The following is a 16,010-nucleotide window of genomic DNA, read 5'->3' as shown; positions in this document are numbered from 1 at the left end:
ATACATGTTAAATTATGGGTAGGGAGAGTTATCACAAGAAATCTAAAATACTGAAGGCAATATCTTACAACACATTTTTTTTCCTTAGTTCCCTCCTTCCCTATGCTTACTCTTCTGCTACTTTCTCTCTTTTTTCTATTTCCTATTCACAACTCAAGCTGTTGGCTGGACTCAAGGGGCTTTGCTTAAGCACCCCAACGTGATTTCAACTCTCATCTGGAAAAAATAAGGTGCCAACAGTTATTAACATGTAATGTCAATCATCACAATAGTTGTAGGGAAGTTGCTTTTGATTCAAAAGGCACCAAGCTTTTCTCTTTCAGCCAGCTTATTCAAATAGCGTCTCAAAACATGTATGAACTCTGGCAAACAGGTTTCTTACCTTAGAAAGTGCCTCATCGTGAACTACGGTATTGGTTGTTAAAAGAACAAGAACTGTTTGAAGTAGCTTAAGCTCTTCAAGACTATTTTCCATTAGCTGCCAAAGCATATTAATTATATTTCCAGCTGCAGTCTGTAAAATAGTTATTTTAATTATTGTCAACAAATAAAATATAGATGTTGATGTCCCTAATTAAGAAAAGGTATATAAACCTACCTCAGTTGGAGAGGATTTCTTGATCACAATAACAAAAACTGTATTTTTAGATCTCTAGATCCAAACATGTCTCTCAAGTAATTTAACACTTACAATCAATTAATTCTCTCCCTCAAAAAAGTAAATTTTTAAAAAATTATAATAGCCAATTTGAATATACAGATAGCAGCAAGCAGTTTTGAAATACCTAGTCAAAATCGTAGCTCACTTCTACAGTAATATTGATAGATTGTATATGGATATACATAATATGGACATATGCAATTTATGAGTCTGCTGTTTCAGATACATTACTTCATCTAAGAAAAAACAAAATGCAAACCATATTAATAACACATTGGCACACTCAATTAAATCTGACATTATTTAAGATAAATTTACAGCAAAACATTTATTACTTCTATTATAGTACTTATAGAGTATAAAATTAAGATAACACCATTAAATTTGAGACCAAAATGCAGATTCATGGTTAAGAATTTTTTTTTTAATTTTTCCATCATAATGTTAGATACAAACTATGTTTAAGTTAATGAAAAACAAATTATATCTCCATATAATGTGTTAATGAAAAACAAATTATATCTCCATATAATCTAGGAGAGTTATGATCTTCCCTTCTCTCTTTATAAAAGAAACATTCAATAACCAATTAAATTGAAAACTTGCTTGAGTCTCAAAATTTTCATCTATATTACTGAACTGTGACTTCTTAGATTACAAATGACTTGCAAAAATAATTGTTTGTGAATGTGTAATGAGGAGATTTGACAGTATTTTTAAATAAAGACGTTTTCTCCAAGCACACTGCTATTCCTAAAATAGTTATATATTAAATATCAGGTATGTTTCATTCTCTTTTCATGAAAACTCCTGATTCAACTCTTAGGTGCAGTTTAAATAAAATCTTCGTATTACCTCGGACACGACTTCATGTGACATGAGTCTCTGAATAGCAGCCAAACACAGCTGAGTGATCTTCGGTTCCTTAGTTCCACAACCCATTAAAAAAGGCTGTACAACCTCTGAGCTGTTCTCTTTCAGTGCTTCATTTAGAACACATATAAAGTAAGTTATTAAAATTAATCTATAATTTAAAATGTATTTTTATATAATTACAATCAGTAATAGTTATCTCAATAAAAATTACTTTATGTAAAATAAATACCAAAACAAAAATCAAGTGTTAAAATACCTTGTCAGACACTCCAGACTCTGTATCTAAACTATACGCCTGAACTACTGCTTTCCCATGCTTTTCTCCTAACACTCTGTCCTTTGGTTCTCCTCCAACTTCTGCTACAAACTCTATTAGGACATGGAGTCTCAAAATTTCTCTCCCACCTCAAAAAAGCACTCTGTTTCTTCATATACTGCAGGAGGGAAAACATAAATGAGAATTCCCACCCTAGAATAGAATCATTAAAGATAGTACATACATCATCCCCACAATACTTGTAAATGAATACTTAGAAATTCCCTAGAATTTTACTATATGCCTTGAATTTAAACAGCCCTAATTTCTTCAAGAAATAAACATATTTCACTAAAAACAACATTACTCCTCTTATTTCTGAAACAGCCACTTTAAATTAATTAGATGCACATGCTGTAATTTCAAACCTTAATTTAACTTCTTCTACCAATCCAGCTCACTCAGAAGTTTTTAAGTGGCAATAAAAATGTAAGAAGTTAGAAAATGTACAAACTGAATTATACATAATTATTCATAATTTACAAAATGAAATTAAATCTATACACATTTACTGAAAGGCTACTCAAAGATGGATAAGGCAGGTTTGTCATCCTTTGGGAATCTGAATAAATGACATGGAATTGCAAGTCAAGAGAACATGAAATTTATAAGCAAGATTTATTATTAAAAGAACTAATTCTATCAGTTATTTTTTGAGGCAAGACATGCAATAAAGACATATAAATCTAAGTTTTAAAATGCTTTTCAAAAGAAATTGACACAAAGTCATCCAGAATCATCATTAAAAATGTAAAACCAGTGTTAACATTAATTTTATAATTTAAATCCTCATCTTCTTCTTCCAAAGCTCTCTTTATGGTATGGTAAATTATGACTACAACTTCCTACAGCCTGCTCTGCAAAGTCCCTCAGTACGCCAGCATAAATTACTGATTTAGCACAGCTAAAGATGGCAAATTTAACTGGCAAAGAAGTGTTCCCAAAAGGGCTCCCTGTCCTTATTCCCTTGCTTTCTCATACACAAAGGCTTTTATTCAAACCTAGGGACAAATTTTCCTAAACAATATGAATAATGATTAAATGATGATGACCAGAACCCTCCTAATAAAGTTTCAATAAAATGATTAAATATCCTACCAGATTTAATCCTGCCAGAACCACTGAAGTATGATGCAACCTCTACCTCTGCTGAATACTCCTTATTAAACATTCACGCATATTAAAGGCTCTCAACAGTAACCAAGTTACACTTATAATTATTTTTGTTCTTTTTTTGTACACTTATAATTTTTATGTGTTAATATATGTTTCTCCTTTCAACATCACAATAATCTTAGAGAGTTTACAGGCCTTACTGAAACAGTAACTAGATAGTAAAGCCAGAATTTGAAAATATGCTATGTCTTCTAACTCCTGGTTCACTCTTCTTCTTACAACATTATGCTGCCCTTCCTTCTGGTACATAGCACCCTGATAATAATGGAAATTAAAAGAGGACCCAGTGATTTGCATTTTAAAGTTGTCTGCCTGAAGTCTTCAGACAAATAAAGGAAAATGAACTTGTTTTCATAAAAAACAAAACAAGATGTACTTTCATAGGGTCTAAGATGCTAATGATTTTAAGACATACCCATAATATCACAACAACAAAAAAACCAGTGCCAATTAAACTATGACACAATGCTTTCTAATCACTTAGAATTCTTCTTCACAATTTCATCCTCTGGGCCATCAACAGCACTGGGAATGAAAACCTTATTTCTTGAAAGAGTACTTCACTATTGTCTCTGAGATTTTCTTCTAAGTCAATAGCAACCATTCTGCATGTTTTGATGCTGGTGCTTTTTTGATCTTACCATAAGATGGTAACAGAAAGTTTTCAACAACTAGGGTGACATTTTAAATAGCAATTAAACTCAACATATGTGGTATCAACAATGCACGCAACTCAACTGATGTGATAATAACATGAAGAACCATAACAAGTTCATGCACACATTGAAAAAGATAACTACAACATCGCCTGGCTCACAGTGATTCTAAGATGCCATCAACTGCAAGATGCATACCAATCAGGGGATGTGAAAAGGTGAAAAAACTGTGCATACTAAAATCAACAAAATAAGGTGAGTCACGGTGAAATGCTATATACATGTCAGCTACAACCAGTTCTATCAAGCTGAGATAAACTTAAGGTAGTAATAAAAATTAATTTGTTATGAATTTATTTTAATGTAATTCAAAGGAATCAAACATCTATTTCTCATATTTTCCCTCCAAATTTATATGAGAATATAATAATCAAACAAGAAGTTTCTATGTTACCTAGAATAAATGATCAACAAAACAATAAAATATATTTATCTACCCTAAGTCTTTTGAAGTATACTTTGAAAAACAAAAACGCTTCCACTGTATTGAGATTGTAATTCAGTGAGAAAAATCATAAGGAAAAAAAGCATAAGGAAAAAAAGCACAAGGAAAAAAGTTATTGCTTTTCCTTTTCTTCTATAAAAAGTGGTAACAGTCCAAAGAAGTATAAATTAGTCTTGCTCTTCCAACTGAGAGACATCCCCTCTCCACAATAACTTTAATAATATGTTAGGTAATGATAGCTTTACATAAATACCTTCCTACAGACTGAGATTTTAGAAATCAAACTGAGGAAAAGGCTCTACAGCAATATAAAGAAGACATTTTACTTTAACCATTTTCTATGTCATTCCAGAAAAAAAAAGAAAAAGCTGATTCTTTTTGATCGAAGTTATTTGTTTCTATTTTCATTAAAACACAAAAATAGGTTATGGAGAAGGAATAAAGAAGAAGTTTATTTTCCACCTAAGTCCCTCAATAAGTGTAACTCTTTAACAGAGTAACACTGTGTGTTGGATAAATATTGTATTTCCGAATTATGTAACTGTGAGATCAAATGATGCACTTTCACACACCTGAAAGAGGTCCACCAGGTCCCCATATCATAAGGGTTTCCTTTCTCTGAGCAGTTTCACTGCATAACTGCAGTTTTTATCCTGGAAAAAAAGAATTAAACTAGGATACCCCACTATGAATCATATAAACAGGGGTTAATAAAAGTTTTATTGAGAAAAATTTTAACAGCCGTTAAAGAAAAACTTCAATTCTTGTGAAAGGGAGAAAATGTCACTTAGACATTATTTTGATACTCAAATTGCTCAAAATCTAGTTCTGGGGAAGACTGATATTCCTAGCAACATTAAAAAATATTTTAGCTGGGCACAGTGGCTCACGCCTGTAATCCCAGCACTCTGGGAGTCCGAGGCAGGTGGATCACGAGGTCAGCAGTTCAAGACCTGGTCAACATGGTGAAACCCCATCTCTACTAAATATATAAAAATCAGCTAGGCATGATAGCGTGTTCCTCTAATCCCAGTTACTTGGGAAGCTGAGGCAGGAGAATTGAACCGGGGCCTGGGAGGTGGAGTTACAGTGATCCAAGATTGTGCCACTGCACTCCAGGCTGGGCTACAGAGTAAGACTCCAGCTCAAAAAAAAAAAAAAAAAAATTAAAGGGCCGGGCGCGGTGGCCCAAGCCTGTAATCCCAGCACTTTGGGAGGCCGAGGCGGGTGGATCACGAGGTCAAGAGATCGAGACCATCCTGGTCAACATGGTGAAACCTCATCTCTACTAATACAAAAAATTAGCTGGGCATGGTGGCGCGTGCCTGTAATCCCAGCTACTCAGGAGGCTGAGGCAGGAGAATTGCCTGAACCCAGGAGGTGGAGGTTGCGGTGAGCCGGGATCGCGCCACTGCACTCCAGCCTGGGTAACAAGAGCGAAACTCCTTCTCAAAAAAAAAAAAAAAAAAAAAATCAAAAAGTCTGAAACTATATTTAAATGATTCAAGAATGAGGACAAATAAAAGCCTAGGCAGCTTCATATTAAAAGCACATTACAGGAAAGAGAAGGGCTATTCAACAAATGATGTTGGTTGACTGGTTAATAATTTTGCAAAAGAAAAAATCAAAATCCTCACATTACCCTACATATTATTAAGAAAAAAACAAACCTCTTCTTTTGTAGAGCTACAAAAGAAATCAGAAAAATTAGTTAGATTATGTAAAACTGAAAGGCATCTAGATAAAAAAAGCAAAGGGTAAAAGGCCTGGAAAAAATATGATATAAACATGATGGGAGGTTAATATCTTCCTGTATCAATAGCTCAAGCAATTTGATAAAGAAAACACAAAAATTCAAAGAAATGAATGTAAAATTTTAAAAAAGAATAATTTAACACAGAGAAAACTGATCAACACCTAGTTAAAGTGAGAAGTCATGGCTCGGTGCTGTGGCTTACACCTATAATCCCAGCACTTTCAGAGGCCAAGGTGGGCGGATCATGAGGTCAGGTGTTCGAGACCAGCCTGACCAAGATCATGAAACCCTGTCTCCACTAAAAATACAAAAATTAGCTGGGCATGGTGGCGGGTGCCTGAAGTCCCAGCTACTTGGGAGGCTGAAGCAGAAGAGTCGCTTGAACCCAGGAGGTGGAGGTTGCAGTGAGCCAAGATTGTGCCACTGCACTCAGCCTGGGTGATACAGCAAGACTCCATCTCAACAAAAGAAAAAGAAAAAAGACCTGAAACTAAGAAACTATGAGAAGAAATCACCAACACAGTGAAACTCCATCTCTACTAAAAATACAAAAAAAATTAGCCAGGAGTGGTAGCACCTGCCTGTAGTCTCAGCTACTCAGGAGGCTGAGACAGGAGAATCGCTTGAACCTGGGAGGCGGAGGTTGCAGTGAGCCGAGATCACACCACCGTACTCCAGCCTGGGCAACAGAGCAAGATTCCATCTCAAAATAATAATCATCATCAACATCCTGGCAAGAAGGTTATAAAAATATGCTCACTTACTGTTGGCAAAGGTATAAACTCTCATCTTTTTGGAAAGCAGTATGTTGACATACTATAAGAATTTTAAACATATTCATACTCTTTATAATCCCACTACTAGCAATTTATTATTAAGAAATAATTCTAAATACTGAAGTATGCCTAACATAAGAAAATCGTTAAACTACAATACACTTGCTGAAATATCATATAGTAATTTTTAAAATTTTATTTTTATTTATTTTCTTTTTTAAAAAAATATACTTTAACTTCTGGGATACATGTGCAGAACATGCAGGTTTGTTACATAGGTATACACATGCCATGGTAGTTTGCTGTACCCATCAACTCGTCATCTACATTAGGCATTTCTCCTAATGCTATCCCTCCCCTATCATACAGCAATGTAAAACATTTAAAAAGACTGGCATCAAAGAAAAATATTTATGATACAACAAAAAATACAAAAGATATAATACAAGGATATAAATTTTAAAAAGAAAAAATAAATAAAGGCACACTGTACTGGAGATAAACTATGTAATCTCCCTGGCTCAACAGGTCAATTTGCGAAATTGGCTTTATTTACAGCAACTCCCCCTGCCCCGTTGTGTCTTCTTGCCTGGATTTTAGAAATAGCCTCCCAAGAGATCTCTGCCTAAATGACTATACACTGAAATATATCCTCCACACTGCTATTCTAATTTACTCAAAATATAAATACGAATGTGTCACTTCCCTGTTTCAAACTCTTTCCATCATGCTCAGAATATCACATAATGGCACTTACGAATTTCCTGACACCTATTCCCCCTTCATACTTTTTGGTCTGGCAACACTTGAATACTGTATTCAAGTACAGCAAGCTGTACACACAAACCTCATGTATTGAAGGAGTCCCCTTTACTTTACACTTTTATACTTTATTTGCCTGGCTAAGTCTTCCTCAGGCTTCCAGACTCTGCTTCAGATTCCCAGGCAGGTTAAGTGCCTTCCCTATGTCCCTATAACAACGCCCTCCATACTTCCATCTTGGCATTAACGACATAGTATTAAAATTCTATGCTAAGGGTCAGTCTCCTTCATTTTTCTGTTATCTGAACTTGAACTTAACATGATAAAACTTACTTACTCAATAATTATAACATGTAAAATTAAAGAGAGGTGGCTGGGCACGTTGGCTCAAGCCTATAATCCCAGCACTTTGGGAGGCCGAGTTGGGTGGATCATGAGGTCAGGAGATTGAGATCATCCTGACTAACACAGTGAAGCCCTGTCTCTACTAAAAATACAAAAAATTAGCTGGGCGTGGTGGCACTCTCGGGAGGCTGAGGCAGGAGAATCGCCTGAACCCAGGAGGTGGAGGTTGCAGTGAGCTGAGATCATGCACTATACTACAGCCTGGGTGACACAGTGAGACTCCATTTCTAAAAAAAAAAAAAAAAATCAAAGAGAGGTAAAAAAACATATTAGAGGCAGCAGTGACTTAGCTGCCCTTTAGTGTAATTTATTTATTAGCCCATATTTAATGAGGGCTTACTATTTCCCATGTAGTATGCTGGCAACATAAGGCAGAATAAGATGTTGACCCTGACCTCAGGGAGTACGTCATCTAAAAGAAAAAGTTTCTCAGGCCGGGCGCAGTGGCTCAAGCCTGTAATCCCAGCACTTTGGGAGGCCGAGGTGGGTGGATCACGAGGTCAAGAGATCGAGACCATCCTGGTCAACATGGTGAAACCACGTCTCTACTAAAAATACAAAAATTTAGCTGGGCATAGTGGCGCGTGCCTGTAATCCCAGCTACTCAGGAGGCTGAGGCAGGAGAATTGCCTGAACCCAGGAGGCGGAGGTTGCGGTGAGCCGAGATCGCGCCATTGCACTCCAGCCTGGGTAACAAGAGCGAAACTCCGTCTCAAAAAAAAAAAAAAGTTTCTTTAAAAGGTCTTCAAAAGCCAAATCAAGGAGTAGGTAAGCTAAACAGAATGAATGGCACAAACATTTCTTTCAAGTATATTTCTTGCATTTCTATATAGACTAGAGGTGAATTTCATTACTCATCTTTATATCTCCTCTGATTCTTACATAATTATTTACTTATTAAGAGTATGTTGCATAATATATAGACTTTGTAAAATATCACAAGCATATTTATTGATAAGAAAATATATTAAATATTATATATAAAATATAAATATATTAAATTTAAAAAGCAAATAAATTATCTTTTAAAATCAGAAAAAAATTCCAAAGCATATTTACTCATTGCTACTTAAAGACCTTTTAGTTATAAGCTCTTTTAAAAAAAAAAACGAGGGAACAACATGTGAAAAAAGAACAAAAGTCATATCTACTGATTATTTATGTAAAAATTATTTATGTATAATGACAGCAGCTGAAAGCAGCCACAGGTAGATGTAACCACTATGGTTTGAGGTAGTGGCTAAATATACAATGTTAAAAGATACCACAACTTCACTGATTTCCTTGTTACAAATATTTATTTAAAAAGCAGATTATGTAATCTTTGTATAACAAATAATTTCTGAATTTTTAGTATAAACTAGAATAAACACATATTTATAATATGTAATATTTATATAATAGATAATAAATGTAAGATTAAGGCATTTGGCCTTGTAAATGAAACCTTTATGTTGCTATCTCTCATTTTCAAAGTTTTTTCTTTAAAGAAAATGGAAATTTTGAAATAATGATCTATACATCTGAATCAATGCTGACATTACCTGGCATAGCATTCCCACTTATGTCAGCATTCATGACAGCAGTGAAAACAAAGAAAAATAAACATTAAAGGAGGATGCTTAAAAGAAGGGGAGATGTAAAGCAAAGACTTATTCTGAAACATAAATAATATTCCCTTGGAAAATAAATCTAAGAAAACTAAAGGTGACTAGAAATCTATGCTGAGTATCACTGATTAAACTACTTGATCCAAATTAAAAGTTATCATTCTTACAACAAACCTTTATATATTCTGAATATATATAAAAAGACATATGAGATTTCAATATCCCATCTCATTTGAGACTCAATTGTTTGGTATCTTTGACATATATTAGAGCACAAAAGTAGTATAGTCTCCTATAGTCTCAAGTACCATAAAGAAGTAATAGTTCTCAGGAAATTTTAAAAAGTTAACTAAAAATTTTTCTCAGTATTAACTGTACTCGGAATTAATTATATAGTTTAGAAACTATACACTAAACTCTGTTTTGAACACCCTCTGATTTTCAAGATGAGAGTGGTGTATAAAACTATAACTTTTAGGTATTAATTGCTTTAAATACTTCATTAAAAATACTAAAGTTTAAGTGTGAATATACTTCCTCAAGTACCTGGCTCTAGATACTATGAAGAGTAAAGCATGAACTATTAATTGTATTTGCATACAGATCTAGCTTGATTTGAATAATGCTTGATTTGAATTAAAATGAAATTAACAGCCTGCCTATATATTTAACTCATACCAACTAAGTCAAAATTTTTCTTACTCATCTTAAGAGTAGTTAATTAGACATTTTACTTGGGACAGAACGCTGAAATAACAGTGATCCTCTGAAGAAATCAGTCATTTTTTAAAAAAAGTCTTCCACAAACTATAAAACCAATGAAAATTTTTATTATTGGAGAATAATTAAGAACGTACCACAGTATCAACAAAGATAACAGCAACAGTAAATATTTTAAATATTTACAGTGATATTCTAATATGATTGGCCTATGGTAAGTCTCCAACATAAAAATATCCAGGACATCATTTATCTTTAAACACCAATTTCCCCACAGTAACTAATCTGCGTAATATACATCGCCCATTAAAACCCACTTGCTCGCCTGGCACCATGGCTCATGCCTGTAATCCCAGCATTTTGGGAGACTGAGGCAGGAGGGATAACAAGGTCAGGAGTTCCAGACCAGCCTGGTCAACATGATGAAACCCTGTCTCTACCAAAAACATAAAAATTAGCTGGGCATGGTGGGGGGCACCTATAATCTCAGCTACTTGGGACGCTGAGGCAGGAGAATCTCTTGAACTCAGGAGGAGAAGTTTGCAGTGAACCAAGATCACGCCATTGTACTCCAGCCTGGGCAAAAAGAGCAAAACTCCATCTCAGGGGGAAAAAAAAAACAAAAAAACCCCACTTGCCAACCTTCGTAATCCAATCATATGCACCTCTGCCTTTACCCACCACTTTCACTATACTCCTTCTCAATATCTATATAGAGCATTATTCACTTCTCTGCATGTTATAAAACTATTTGGTGTTTTGATAGACTGTTCAAAATCAGGGAAAAAGCTGTGTGAAACAGATGTAATTGAGGAAAGCTTACCCTAAGGGCAAACTTCCAGTAAAATTGGAGAGCCTAAATGAAATCCACAATCCACTCTTGCCCTCTGATCCTTAATCTGTTCCCAGAAATCTTCATTTTATTTCATAACATGTTGAAATCCCACCAGTTACAGACATATTGGTATCCCTTTTTAAAGAGATTCTTTATTTGGACTTTTTGTAAATTCTATTTGGACTTTGTGTAAATTAATTTAATAGGATTTCTTTTCTCATAGATTAGCTGAGATCAGCAGCACTACTGGAACTGGAAATGCAGATTAAAGGATCACTGAAGCAAGCACTGGTTACGTATGAAACACTTGGGAGTGAGTAGCTAGTGTGGAAACCTGGTGATACCATGGCAGCACACTGCAGCAGGAAGAACATGGGCTCTTGAACACTCCTGGATTTTAATCTGGTTCCACCACTTTTCCTGTGACCTTGGGCAAGTAACAACCTCTTCACATCTCAGTTTGCTCTACTATCAAATAAGATAATATTTCCCCACAAGCTTGTTATGTAAGATGGAATGACACAAGTGCCTTGCATATAACAGATTTAAGAAAAAAAGCCAGTTTACCTCTGTTTCATGTTCATTATGGAGGCAAGAACAAAAGGCACCAAGGAAGAGAAAGGAGTGGACTGAATAGAAAAGAATGATGCCAAAGAGAAACTCCTAAAAATTCCTCCTTGAAAACCAGGTTCAATCAAGGGAAGGTAAGAAAACATTTTTGTTTTCTTTTCTCTACTTCACTCTCATTCTGTTTTCATGATCATCTTGCCTTAGTCCCAAGACTCAAAATTCATATGGTACAACTAAATATAGAAGACTACATTATGAACTGTTTATAAATAGATTAGATCATAGAAAGTGAACTGAGAATGAATCTTTTATTCAATTCAATGCAATAAATATTACTGAATGCTTTTTATGGTGTGTCTCAGGTGATTATCAAGAAGTGGAGGAGAATGCAAAGATGAGTAAGAAAAAAATTCCTTGCCTTGAAGGAGTTAGTAGTGTTAAGCTTTCTGATTTCAGAGAATTTTATAGCATTCATCGCTGGGAAACACAATCAGTTCCTAAGTTAGGAACTTTTACCCATTTTGTATCATTATGAATAGCATATGTTAGGGCATGAGGAAGAGATGTTACAGAAAACGTATGGCTTTTACAAGAAAAATTCTGCTTTTACTATTAGTCAAATTTTTGTAAATTATTAAATTTTTTAATACAAAAAAATTACCTGCCAAAATTTCGGTGTTTCGTGCAGCTATTGTTTTAACTTTTATTATTCCTGATTCGGCAGCCTGCAATAATAAAAATAATTAGAACATAAAATTTACTGCCAAAATGAATTACCTGCAGAAAATAAAGTCATATGTGATAGACAAAATATGAAGCACAAATAAAGTCAGTCACTAACACCTTTTTTAGTTTTCAAATCATCAGATACTAAGCCCAGAAGTGACATATACGTTAAATATAATAAAATATGATTAATTCGATTATTCACAGGCAAACTCTGCACTGCAACATGTTGCCTTCCTCTGCCTTAAGGCATATTGGAATACCTCAATCCCCTGCAAATTTAAATGTTCTGAGAATAAAAATAACAAACAAAAACAAAACCTACTGAAAATGATTAGGCTCTTTTTCCCCATTTCAAGCCTCCTCTCCTACTACCACACACACAAAGATTGTACAACACTGCAAAATCAAGTAAAACTATGGTGTTGGATTTTTTTTTTTTTTTGGCAGAGTTTTTTGCTCTTGTTGCCCAGGCTGGAGTGCAATGGCACGATCTCGGCTCACTACAACCTCCACCTCCCTGGTTCAAGCGATTGTCCTGCCTCAGCCTCCCAAGTAGCTGGGATTATAGGCACTCACCACCGCACCTGGCTAATTTTTATATTTTATTATTACCATGTTGGCCAGGTTGGTCTCAAACTCTTGACCTCAAGTGATCCACCCAACTCGCCCTCCCAAAGTGTTGGGATTACAGGCGTGAGCCACCACACCCAGACCTGTGTTGGATTTTAAAAGCTAGTTTTCTTTTTTGAAAATGAGTAACAAAACCTTCACTAACCAAACCTTCATTAACCATAGTAAGTTTAGCTGGTAGTATTGGCAAGTCATATAGCATTTTACAGAGCGCCACAGGACTGCACTGTCCAATTTGGTAGCCATTGGCTATATGTGGCTATTAAGCATTTGAGATGTGGCTAGTCTGAATTGAGCTGTGCTCTAAGTGTAAAATACACACTAGGTTTCAAAGACTTAGTATAAAAAAAAGAATATAAACTATCCCCTAAATATTTATACTGATTACTTGTTGAAATATTTCAAATTATTAAGTTAAATTATTATTAAAATTAAATGTCTGTTTCTTTTTACTTTTTTCCCTCTTTTTTTTTTAGAGATAGAGGCTTGCTGTATTGCCTAGCCTAGAGTACAATGCCACAATCATGGTTTATGACAGCCTCAAACTACCAGGTTCAAGTGATCCTTCTACCACCGTCTTCTGAGTAGCTGGCACATGCCACAATGTCCAGCTAATTTTTAAGTTTTTTGTAGAGACAGGGTTTGCTATATTGCCCAGGCTAGTCTTGAACTCCTGGCCTCAAGCAATCCTCTCACCTCAGCCTCCCAAAGTGCTAGGATTACAAGCATGAGTCACTGCACCTGGCTTTTTACTTTTTAATGCAGTTAAAAATTACATATATGTATTACATCTATAGCCCATGTTATAATTCCATTAAAGAGTGCTGACACAAGGCCGGGCGCGGTGACTCAAGCCTGTAATCCCAGCACTTTGGGAGGCCGAGGTGGGTGGATCACGAGGTCAAGAGATCAAGACCATCCTGGTCAACATGGTGAAACCTCGTCTCTACTAAAAATACAAAAAATTAGCTGGGCATAGTGGTGCGTGCCTGTAATCCCAGCTACTCCGGAGGCTGAGGCAGGAGAATTGCCTGAACCCAAGAGGCAGAGGTTGCGGTGAGCCGAGATCGTGCCATTGCACTCCAGCCTAGGTAACGAGCAAAACTCCGTCTCAAAAAAAAAAAAAAAAAAAAGAGTGCTGACACATAATATTGATACATTGATTCCATCATAGAAACTCAGGACATTTTTACTATTTAGAAACATGCTATTTTATACATATACTGTTATCTATACCTCCAAAGACAGTAAGTTTGTACTGTAAGAAGTTATATGTACAAGTTTTCCTATTAATTTGCTTGCTACTTGGTCATTTATTTTATCTCTTACTGCTTGCTAAGGGACAAGTGGTAGCAGTCTCTAAAGGTTTAAAAATAAGATGTAAGAACACCAGTATCCTATGGGCTGTTAGTCTGACAAACAATGAACTGATGTCTAAAATAAAGAACACATTGTAAGCCATACCATGCTCAGTAGGCTTCTGTCATTTTGTTGGCTCCAAGCATGTCAAGCCCTTGTTTGTGTTTGAGGAATCTCTAACTTCATAAGTCTTGGTGCAAAACAGAGCCCATCTCCCACTATTAAAATTGAAAATGCAGATGCTTTTTCACATGCCCTGCTGGCAGCCTATGCTTACCCATAGAGATGCACCCACCAGCAATTTTGAATGCGGAGCCTAGTAACAAAGAGCAGAGACAATAAGAATTCTTTCTGATGACAGCAATAGTGAAAGCAATATCTAGTTTCCAAAGGTGGCAGAACCAGCAGTGGCCTGGAGTGACCAGAACAACCAGAAGTGCAATCAGCAGCATCCAGTCAGTAATCAGCGGACACAGCCATAATGGTCTTGCTGGCATGAGTTTTGCTGTGGTTCTAGTTGTTTAGCCTCCCCTTCGTTCATATATTTTTTCTAGGGTTGGCTCCATCCAGCCTTCTACCAACTCTGTGCACCATTCAACATACTATCAGTAAAGTTTATTTATGCTTAAATCAGCCGGAGTCAGTTTTCATTGCTCACAACTAAAAAGCCTAATAGATATACTAGGACTTATTTCTAAAACTTTAGAAAATGGAAAGGTCCTAAATTAAATTAATGTGTCTACTAGAGAAAAACACAGTCAAAATGAATTACTTCAGGGAAAGATTATTGGTTTTCTGATTAACTGAAGCAGTGTATATTAGAAACACCAGAAGCTTTTAAATAAGTCCTGAGGTCCTGATATCCTGATTGCAACCCAGTTAAATCAGAATGACTGCTGGTGGGAGTCAACCATCAATTTAAAAAAAATATATCTTCAGGTGATTCCAAATACAGTAAAATTTAAGAGACTACAACAATAATATGGGCAAGAGATGATGATGGACTGTGGCCCAAGATTGTTAGTGATAGAGATGGTAAGAAGTGATGAGATTCCGGATATACCCTGAAGATGTACAAACCATAGCAAATTTACTACTGTAAAAATTACATTACAGAACTGAAGTTATTATGTGTATTTTGTAACATTCACACATCCCATCTCAAATTCTCTTGGATCAATTTCTTACTGAGGTAGTGGAAATTAATCTGTGGTCACTGAAATTTCTTCCATCAACATTTTCAAGTTTAACTTCTCGCCTTTCTCACTATGGCTCTATATACCTTGCATAGGCCCAAAGTCAATATGTGCTTTTGCTTTGGTGCGAACAGAAATTGATTAAACTGAACCATTATAATTATTAATGTAATTTATCCAGACTTTCTGAATTCTAGTCAGTCAAACCTTAACAGTTTCCAAAATCCATCCTGTAGCATGCTAGATGATAGATGTCAGTAAATGATATCAAATTCACCAGACATTATTTTGATTTCCTGAGATGGAGTTGAACCATGAATGTGTGCACATGTCTAATTAATATCTTTACACAAACACACAATAAGGAGAAGAAAAAGGAAGTTTGTTTTTCGTTTTGAGACCAGGTCTTACTCTGTCACCCAGGCTGGAGTGAAATGGTGTGATCACAGACCACTGGAGCATGGACCTCTAG

At 35.5% G+C, this 16,010-nt stretch overlaps 1 protein-coding gene across 5 annotated transcripts in view; it reads right to left on the bottom strand.

Moving 5' to 3' along the window:
* Positions 1 to 16,010, bottom strand: part of MON2 (MON2 homolog, regulator of endosome-to-Golgi trafficking) — a 136,043-nt gene that overhangs the window by 105,664 nt on the left and 14,369 nt on the right. For 3 of the 5 annotated variants that reach the window (XM_064377288.1, XM_064377289.1, XM_064377292.1), the window contains exons 2-4: positions 12,286 to 12,349; positions 1,517 to 1,644; positions 383 to 514 (exon numbers count right to left, since the gene is read on the bottom strand). In XM_064377288.1, coding sequence (XP_064233358.1) covers positions 383 to 514; positions 1,517 to 1,644; positions 12,286 to 12,349 — 324 coding nt within the window. Of the gene's footprint in view, positions 1 to 382; positions 515 to 1,516; positions 1,645 to 4,762; positions 4,844 to 9,433; positions 9,451 to 12,285; positions 12,350 to 16,010 lie in introns of those variants that run through there. The other 2 variants (XM_064377291.1, XM_064377290.1) reach the window with 2 other exon arrangements.

Source organism: Aotus nancymaae, unplaced genomic scaffold (genome assembly GCF_030222135.1).
Source record: "Aotus nancymaae isolate 86718 unplaced genomic scaffold, 86718_ANA_hifiasm-v0.15.2.pri h1tg000016l, whole genome shotgun sequence".
Taxonomy (NCBI): domain Eukaryota; kingdom Metazoa; phylum Chordata; class Mammalia; order Primates; family Aotidae; genus Aotus; species Aotus nancymaae.
This window is presented reverse-complemented; position numbering and strand designations above follow the sequence as displayed.